A 10,161-nucleotide genomic window follows, 5' to 3' on the forward strand; every position below is an offset into this window, starting at 1 on the left:
CGAGATTCTTCTGTACATGACAAAATAAGCCTGAGGCAAGTTAAGTAGAGAGAAGAAAGAACATAAGGATAGAGAAGATGGAGAGCAGAACAGGAAGAAAACTCGCACAGATCCTTTTAATTATTAATATGAATGCTGTCCTGTATGTCTCATTGAGGCTTAGGCTGTGAATGTGTTACAGAAAAGACTGATAAAAGAATATGAAACCTGAAAGGGAAGTGAATATGCCCCGCTATGGAACTATTTATTTTTGCATTATCGTTCTTATCTACAAAGGTCCTTGGGTTATGTCTTGCAGTGATCACAGAAAGTTAAGTTGATGATTAGTCATCAGATTTCCTAGTTTCACGCTTGCCGGCCCACCTTCATCTGCGGTATCAGTGCTGGCAATACTGATGGAGGCTGCTGGCAGCCCATCTACAGTATCTCAGCTGGAGTATCATCTAGTTCCCTGTAGCAGAGTTGGGAGAGAGAGTTGGAGCAATTGGATGACATTTGTACTTCCCCTGTGTGAATTCTTTCTTTTTCTTATAAATGTGCTGATTAATTTCACTTGCAGAATTAGATTGTATGTATTCGTGCAGACATTACATGCAAATTTTTCATCCCTTCTCAAAAATCCATTTTATTGCTACACAGATATTTTAATATTTCATTTTAATTACACTTGATGCTTATTAACATAATGGTAGAACATGGAAATTGCGGAACATAAGTAAGAATAGCGGGGGGCTGCCTGTGAACACAAAGCTTGTATTCTGTTTGTGTGGCAAGGTTTTGGTAGCAAGGGACTGCAGGGGCAGCTTCTGTGAGAAGCTGCTAGAAGTTTCCCCTATGCCTGATAGAGCCCATGCCAACTGGCTCCAGGATGGACCCACCACAGGCCAGGGCCCATCAGTGGTGATGGTAGTGCGTCTGGGATAGCGTATTTAAGAAGGGGGATACACAGGAAAAGTGCAACAAATTGCAGCAAAAGAGAGGAGTGACAGTATAGGAGAATAACAACTCTGCAGGCACCAAGATCAATGCGGAAGGAGTAGGAGGAGCTGCTCTGGGTGCCAGAGCACAGATTCTCCTGCAGCCCGTGGTGAGGCAGGCTGTCCCCCAGCAGCCCGTGGAGGTTAAGGGGGAGTACATATCTACCTGCAGCCTGTGGAGGAGCCCACACCGAAGCAGGGAGGTGTGTGAAGGAGGCTGTGACCACATGGGCAGCCTGTGCTGGGAAAGGCTTCTGGCAGGACTTGTGGGGAGAGGAGCCCAGGCTGCCCCTGAAGGACTGCACACCGTGGAAGGGACCCATGCTGGAGCAGTTTATGAACAGCTGCTGCAGCCTGTGGGAAGGACTCACGCTGGAGAAGCTCATGGAGATCTGTCTCCCATGGGAGGGGCCCCAGGCTGGAGCAGGGGCAGAGTGTGAGGAGGAAGGCGCAGCAGAGACAACATGTGATGAACTGACCGCAACCCCTGTTCCCCATCCTCCTGTGCTTCTCAGGGGGAGGAGGTAGAGAAATGTAGTGTGAAGTTGAGCCTGGGAAGAAGGGAGCCATGGGGGGGAAGGCATTTTTTTAAGTTTTGGGTTTTGTTCTCATTATCCTACTCTAATTTGAATGGTAATAAATGAAACTAATTTCCCCACATCGAGTCCGTGACAGTAGTTGATGAGTGATCTCTCCCTGTCCTATTCTCGACCCATAAGCTTTTTGTTATGTTTTCTCTCCCCTGCCCTGCTGAGGAGGGGGGAGTGATAAAGCAGCTTTGGTGGGCACCTGGTGTTCAGCCAGCATCAGACTACCCACAGTTCCAGTCTGCAGGGACCCTTAGGCTCATTTGAAATCTGTAGGACAAAATACAGTTTATCTGTGTTATGTTAATTTAGGATAATACATTGAAATAATAAATAATTATTTTGGTGGTTCTTGTAGAAAAAAGCAATCATGCTGACTGCTGTTTACAAAGACACAAAATGCTAACCAATTAAGGGAATGGGGTGACTAATAACAAACCCCAACCGTTTATTGTTGGTTAAATTATTTATTCTGTGTATACTATGTGTGGAGACATAGTGTGTCGGGTTTTCTGACAGCATAATTCTGTTGAAGTTGGTTGAATTGTGCCAGCAAAGATTTTTATTCTATAATACCTGCAGCAAGTAAATGTAGTTCTTTAATGAGAAAGTTCAAATCAGTAGCAATTAGTATTCCCTAGGCCTAATTTTCCACCCCATAAAGTGAAGACTAATTTAATTAGAAAAGGTGAATTTGGGAATTGTGCTGGTAGCCGATCATTTCTGCTTGGACTTCATTGAAAAGTTTTGTCTCGTCCTCTTCCCTTTTGAGTATGTTGTGATAGTAGTTACAGCACTGAGTGCAGTGTGATTCGTCTGTGTGCTTCAGGATTTTTTTTCATTTTGCCCTGTGTTTGACTGTGGTCTCTTTATGAATTCTAAAACGGATGTATTAAATAATAAACTGAAGCGAGACAGGGCATGGATGTGATTGCACCACTTGTTTCATGAATACAGTAGTCTGAACTTTTAAAATACTGATTTGACTGTCTCTCCTTATCTTGTGGATAAGGATTTTCTGGATGTGTGATTCTGCTGTCCGTGAACACTGAGGCTGGTGTCACTGTGGCTGTTACTGCCTCTTCCTTACCACCTTGGACTTAGATATTTCACAACTTCTCTCTTCCTGTCTGTTTACCCCAGGGCTTTTTTTAGGGATTATCTGAACCTGATCCCGTGGTCTTTGGTTTGTTAATCTTTCCTTTCTCTTTGCTGCTTTTAGGGTGGATTTGTTTGTTTGTTTATTGTCACACTGCAAGGCACAGTAGGAAGGTAATTGTCTAGCGGATGTACTCTAGACTTTATTATTGATCACATTGTGCAGTAACAGTAGGATGTCAAATTGAATTTTAATCTCTTTAATCTTGCTTCATTGGTGGTGGCTGCTACATGCTGTGCCCCTACTGATATGTCATACCTTGGGTCTTCTTTTGGGGTTCTTAGACTTTGGACATTCCTGAAAGTTTAACTAGTTTCTGGTGATAAAGCAGTTTGGAAATTTACTTAATTTCTTTTTGAGTAGGTTGTTTCAGATGTTTTCTTTGACCTGTTGCTTTAACATTATACATTTTCTCTGTGGTCAGATGCAAGTACAGCCCTAACCAGTAGTGTCTGTTTTGTGGCAGAGTAAGATGTGCTCTCTGCACCAGAGACTTGTCAGGGAAGTCACTGGACATGTCTGAGGGTCTGTGCTGCAGGCATCTGGCCACAGCAGGGTCTTCAGCTAGACCACCCTGAACTCAGACATAAAAGGAAGGAAAACCCTGTTGTCTGTGGTGCTCCAAATAGGTGATGTTTCAAATGTTCTGTGTGTGGATCAGTGCCATTTTGTGCTGAATCTGTTTCACGAGCTGTAGAGAATTCTAGATCTTCACATCTTTCTTGCAGTCAATTATTATGGTTCAAATGTTTTGATTTATTTTTGAGCACACTATGGAGAAAATTCAAGCCAGCTTCTGGGTTAGTTTCCTTAAAATTCACGCTTATGCTTTGTACTCTGACATTTCATTACCAGCACATTGTTTCCTTCTGTTTGGATGGCAATTATTTATAGGTACAAACAACTGTGATGTAACTGTACGTGATAGATTTCTTCAAGGTAGTTGTACAAATCGGGCTCTTAAAATGTTAACTACTTCCAACTTGTATGTATGTATGGAAGAAGAGGAAGCATCTAAAATAGCCTGGTTTAAAGAGTGTGTCTGTTTTGTTCCATTCCTTAGTTTTCTGGACTTGATCCATTGTGTATTTAATATTTGAGACTTTGTTGTTAATAAAATATCTCGCTGAATATTTCTTCCTAAATATTTTCACTTTGCCTTTTCTCTCTGTAGGTAGAAGAAATTGTTGATATAGGAGCATTTGCTCCAGAAGACATTCATGTTCCCAAAATCTATGTTGATCGTCTGATACAAGGAGAGAAGTTTGAGAAGAGAATTGAAGTAAGTAGCTGAGCTCTTGGTCACAAGTATTTCAGCTTGGGGTGTATTTTAGAATTTACAGGATTTTTTGTTCTAGCCACCAAGTCTTAGCACTGAGAAAATAGTGTGAGAAAGACCTGTCAGCGTTTTGCTAAATGCTGGAGCTTAGACCAGCTTAGGTAGATAGTAGTTAGGATGAGGCCTGCGGATTGGGCATTGTTATAGCTCAGCCTTTCTGGTATGGGTCCTTGAATGATTTAGAGCAACGTCCTGAAGTCCTGGATGGTTTTAACACAGTTGAAAATTTGATGGAAAATGTTATTTCATTCTCCTTCCTTCTCAGTTCACCTTCTGTAGACACAATAAGGAGAACAGTCAGACTAAGAGCTGACTTTGACAAATAGATGCTTTCTTTTCTACTGGAAAGCTTTTGACACAGGCACATAGGGCCAATCTCAGCCCCTTTTCTGTCATGTATTGAATTACATTACACTGCAAAGGTCCTGGAACCTTTCTTTCCTTTTCTTTAATCTGGAATGTTTTTACCCAGTGGTATTTCTGGTCTGAATAAAAAATGGCAATAGCTATTAAAAATTGCAGCAATAATACTCCATCACTGAAAACATTCAAGAAAATTGTGAGTATGTAATTGCTCTTCTTTGCTTCTGTGGCTTTGCCTCACTCAAGCTATGTCCCTGTATTCATTTTGGTGATATGACAATGCTCTTAAAGTGCAATTGAAAATTCTGTATTTATTCTGTGTCTCCATACTCTGGAGGTGGGAATTATTCGAAATGTCATCAGAAGAGCTGGTGAAGGGGGAGATACATTGCACAGGGAAAAAAGAGTCTTGAAAAAAAGAAGTGCAGAAAGAAATTGTAATAATTAAACTTTTAGTACTAAAATCAAGTCAGAAAGTCCTAGGAAGTCATACAAGGCCTTTTCTCTACATAAACTCTTTCATGAATGTTAACATTAAAAAGCTTTTTTTTCTCGCCCCTCCATCTGTTCATTCTGCAAAAGCATATTGCATGTTGTTGAGTATTTGACTGGAAACAGATGTGTCAGACTTTTTTTTTTTTTTTCTTTTCTCTGGGCATGTTGTGTTAGACTGCAGTTAATGGCCTGTTTCCTTCTTCTGAATGGATGCAGTATCTCACAGAAAGGCTTTTTACCTTGCATGAGAGAAATCTGGTTTGCATTTATTAAACTACTGTTCTTATTGCAGTTTGTCAGTGGATGAAGAGATGACTGTCGACCTGATTGTCTTGACTGCATAAGTGAATACACCTACCTAGTCAACTGTCCCCTTATATGCTTAAGAAAAAAAGGAAGTGAGAAGCCGGGGGTGAGGGGTGGGGTGGTGAGGAAAGATAGTATAAACTGCACAGAAAAGTTGTAACAGATTGATTTTGTTTGTGTAATTTTGTAATTCTCTGTGGCGCCTCTCATTAATAGAGGTATAGGAAGGAAATGGAGGTATAGGAAGGAAATGGCAGATTTATTTACTCTTCCGTAAAAAGATTATGTATGAAAAGTGGCTATACGTATGAAAGCCTCGAGTATGATAAGTGGCAAGAGGAGAGATGAGGAATAAAGAGAAGGTAGCCTGTCATAATTCTTACTGGCCCTAAATGGCAGTTCCTGCCTAATTTGGCTCAAATGTGGTCCCTCTAGTGCAAGCCCTATTTTCTATCCAGCCTTCTCTTTGCTGCAGAAAAACTGTCTGTGATTGTTCTTACTTTTCCATAACTAGCAAGTGAAACAATTCTAAGGAAAATAGCCAAGGTATAAAAAGATAGTTGCTGGAAAACTCAAGAGGATTGTTACTGACTTTCTGACTGCCTAAAAGGATAGTGATTCCCAACATGGGGGAAAAAAGACACTGCCAAAATTCTTCTGTGGTGATGAAGAGGAACAGAGGGTAGTTTTGCCTGATGCGTCCATTATGGCCTGAAGTAGGAGAGGATGTGAAGATGTGTAGTGGTGCAGGACATGGTGTTGCCCAGAGCAGTCTTACATACTTGGGAGAGATGTGCAAAGGGCATAATCTATGTAAACAGTAATTTACAGAAAAAGTCTTATAAACTTCTTGAGTGTCATACCATTTTCACCTAGATGTGATTTAGAAAGCATCAATGTAAAGCCAGGAATATCAGGAAACAATTCCAGGCAGATTTGTGCAAGTATATACAGATTTATATTTGAAAACTTAATTGCTTAACTCCAGATGTCTTTAGATGACTGGCATTTGTCTGTCTCATGCATGTAGATCTAGAACAGCACAGCTGAATTAAGTGAATGCAGAAAGAGAGCAGTATTTGTATTTTAGGCTGACATTTTACAAATCTTAGGTATCTCTGGGGTAATGAATCTCAGTAATGCTTGATGCCTTCTTAACCAGTTGTCTACGTATTATGTGCTCTCTCTCAGCCTTAGTAATACGAAGAAATAACATTGTGCTCTATGGCTAATATTGGAGTTATTTGATGACTCCATTGGCTTAGATAAGCTTGAACTGATACAATAAAAGGTCGTGTCTTTTTAGAAGATGGGTAAATAACGTTACTCTTAGACCAAGTACATCAGTGCAATCATAAATCAGGCTCTTGCGTCTTGAGAAGCAAGAATCTGGATTCTAATCTTTACTTAAGATTACTTCTTCTTTTGCAGCGCTTATCAATTAGAAAGCCTGAAGACTCAAAAGCCAAACAAAAACAAGGAGACAACGTGAGGGAGAGGATCATCAGACGGGCTGCTTTAGAGTTTGAGGATGGCATGTATGGTATCCTTCAGCTGTGCTGTAGATTAAAGTGATGACTTACTAGAATAACAACCACAGCTGGTTTGTTTAAGACAATTACCAATTACTCATTGTCTTTCCTGGAGCCTGGGGTTCTCTCATTTTATTAACACACTATTGATATAGATGGAATGTTAGGACATAGGGTACCTGGAATTTTTATTTAGACATATCTGGAGAGTTTGTTAGCTGTTGAATGTTTTGGAAGAATTTCTTGAAAAAGTTACGTAGGCTGGAAATGAAACCTACTTACACTGTGGATTTTTTATCGTGTAAGGCATTAGACAGAATGCAATTAGACAGTCCAAATGGCAAAATAAGTCATCACAATTATGAGCCATCTAACTAAAGATGAAAGTGTTTGTGAAGAGAACAGTTCTAACCATAGTACATTGATAACTTTTTTAAATTTACTAATTTGCAGTAGCTATGTACTGGTTTGTGCCTTAATCGGTTCTTTTCAGCTAATCTGGGTATTGGAATTCCACTGCTGGCCAGTAACTTCATCAGTCCAGACATAACTGTTCACTTACAGAGTGAAAATGGAGTCCTGGGTTTGGTAAGAATATATTGTGGTCACTTATTGAAGTGTACTTACCTTGCAGTGACTAGGTTTTATTCCCTTCCCACCCCCAGTTTGGTTATAATCATATTGAAATGTTTACCGTATTGCATGATCATAAAATTCCCCTTGTAGCACAAGGAAGTTTTTAAGGAAATGCTTATTTCAGAATTACAGAGCTACTTTCTCAAGTATGTTCTTAAGTACATGTTTTGCTGGAAGGAGTCAGAAACTTCAGTAGTTCGCAAGACCAAACCTTCTAAATCTTCACAAACACAATTTTAAATACATCTTAAAGTGAATAGTATTTTCATTGTTGTATGGCTTTATGAAGTTGCACCAACATACTTTTTTCTGAAAAATGTCTTTCACTTTGGTTAAAAACAAAAAAATGAAAACCCAAACCCAACCCAACCCCCAAACCAGACTAACCCCCCCTTTGTGATTGCTTAGTAATTCTAACAACCTCTAAGAGTATGCTCATCTGTCCTGATGTTAGTTGATTTAGATTGTGGCTTGTATCATCAGGGATGTTGTTCTGCTACAGATAAAAAAATGCATGTCTGTGATGATCAGTTTTCACTAAAAAGCGTTAGAAATAATATAGCAGTTATTAATTGTATCTCAAAAGATATTTTAATATAAAACTGACATATGTCTATGTTGTTGTCAGGGTCCTTATCCACTTGAAAATGAAGTAGATCCAGACCTGATTAATGCAGGTAAAATCTTTTAAATAAATTTAACTTACTGAAAATGATTATTCATTGTTAATTTAAAAATTTTCTTTCGATTCAGTATTTGATCCCAGACTTTTGTTTCATTTACTTACAAATATTAATGTGTTTGTCTTCTTTTAAGTGAAGGTTGTTTTTGACCAATGGAGATGTTTAGAATTCTGGTTTGAGAGCTTATGCTTTGATGCATTTTAGTAGCTACTGAAGGCAACTCTCTTGCAGGTCAGGCAATAAAGAGTCAAATCTTCCTTTTCAGAAATGAGGTTGTTTTGTGAAGCCTGTATGCAAACATGAATTTGTTTTCCTGCTACTTTTCACCTTGTGTCTTCTAGAAAATGGTGTTTGACAATTTAGGTTTATGGTCCTCAGCCTGCATCTTTCTACTTAGCTTTCACTTTATCCAAGGGTTCTTGCTCCTTGTTGCTGCTTGCAGGCTGTGTTCTCTCTCCCACTGCCTTGGGTGGGTGCCTGATAGGGTAAGACAATTCAGGTAGTTTCAGCCAGTCTGGATGTTAGCATGGTGAATTCTTGTTATCTGACTGCAAGACCGTTTGTATGACCTTAATCCTGTACTGTTTTGTGTGTCAAAATTTAATTTCCATACAGTGTCTTGGCATATAATAGACACCAAGTGAACTCAGTAAATTAAAGCAGGTAACTTGGGTCTCTATTTTAACTTTTCTAGTGTTTCCTTCCCTTTTCCCACCCTTGTAGTTCATCTCATTGTCTTTTTCCTTGTTTTCTAGAATCTGTATAATGTTGTCTCATTCTTCTTCCCCTTTGTTGTTACACTAACTTTTTCTTCACAATCCTGGTGCTAAAGTCTTTGGGTTTTTTTTTTCTCTCAAGTTTCCCATGCTTGGTTTAGAATTTCACCTTTGACTTATTTCTTATAATAAAAACCTTTCCAGAGTCTCTCTGTACACAAGGTTGCTGCTTAGACTGATTCAAAGTGCTGGCAGGAAAGGAAAGGAAAGAGAGGGCTCTGGACAGAGTCAAAATAAGACACTTCCCTGTGCATTCCACTGTGCAGAGAACAGTACAACACACAGAAGTACATTTTCTTCTGCACTCCAACAAGACAGAAGTAAATTAGATCTGTCATTTATTTTTCTGTATTCTACACGGCTATCACTTTAGACCATTCAGTCTGGTCTGCTTGCTCTTGTTTGCAACCTCCCTGTCTCCTGAAGATGGTCGGTCTTTGTTTCAAAAGAGAATTATCTCTCACTTTCTCTGTGAATAGAGAGCTGAAGTCCACAGAGATTTCTTCGTCTTTAGTGTCACTGATGTCTTGTCTGGTGGTCAAAGAGTGGGCAATCCTCTTATTAAAAACTGTACCGATGTGCTTCACAATTCATTATGATTGATTAGGTTTACATGTGACATACTAAGTGTAATCAGATCCATAGTTCTACATAATCCAGAGGAATTTTTTAAAAAAGAAATTACTTCTTGGTTAGTAGCTGTGACTTCATTTGTCAAAGAGACAAAGTACATACATACTATAGCTTATTTCTTTTTTCCAGGTAAGGAGACAGTCACTGTTCTTCCAGGTTCTTCCTATTTCTCTAGTGATGAATCATTTGCAATGATAAGAGGGTACGTAACAACACAAACCGTGATCTTTTGAAACATGAAAAGAATAAACTGAGTCAGTGACTGAAGTCATCAGTAATTATTTGAAATGTGGTTAGCGTTTAACTACCTGCAAAATGATCATGGATTTAATCTATGGTGGTTTAGAGAGGATTAGGTCTAGCTATTGGAAATAGAAAAACAGTGTAACTAATAGGTACTGTAGTTATGTTCCTGTCAACCATCACCTGGCCATATATAAACACATTTACAACTATATTTTAACAAACTACTTTTTGGTCATTTCCAAGTATCTAATCTGTACTTGCACTCTGTATATTCTTTTTGCTCAGCTTGCAACTGTGATCCTCATTCCACCTCCCTAATGGAAATTCACTGTCTGCACCTGTTTCTTGTTTGTTTTTTCGGGAAGGAGGTTGGATGCAAACAAACACTAAATCCTAATGGCTCTGAAAAGATGATGAGTGCATGTAAAT

The 10,161-nt window shown here is 39.2% G+C and overlaps 1 protein-coding gene across 1 annotated transcript in view; it reads left to right on the forward strand.

The window, feature by feature from the left end:
* The window catches only part of OXCT1 (3-oxoacid CoA-transferase 1), an 86,128-nt gene that overhangs the window by 41,737 nt on the left and 34,230 nt on the right, over positions 1 to 10,161 (forward strand). The window contains exons 8-12 of the mRNA XM_055790906.1: positions 3,898 to 4,005; positions 6,658 to 6,769; positions 7,252 to 7,346; positions 8,023 to 8,071; positions 9,616 to 9,688. Of these exons, the coding sequence (XP_055646881.1) occupies positions 3,898 to 4,005; positions 6,658 to 6,769; positions 7,252 to 7,346; positions 8,023 to 8,071; positions 9,616 to 9,688 (437 nt within the window). The remainder of the gene's footprint in view (positions 1 to 3,897; positions 4,006 to 6,657; positions 6,770 to 7,251; positions 7,347 to 8,022; positions 8,072 to 9,615; positions 9,689 to 10,161) is intronic.

The sequence above is a fragment of the Falco peregrinus genome, chromosome Z (genome assembly GCF_023634155.1).
Source record: "Falco peregrinus isolate bFalPer1 chromosome Z, bFalPer1.pri, whole genome shotgun sequence".
Taxonomy (NCBI): domain Eukaryota; kingdom Metazoa; phylum Chordata; class Aves; order Falconiformes; family Falconidae; genus Falco; species Falco peregrinus.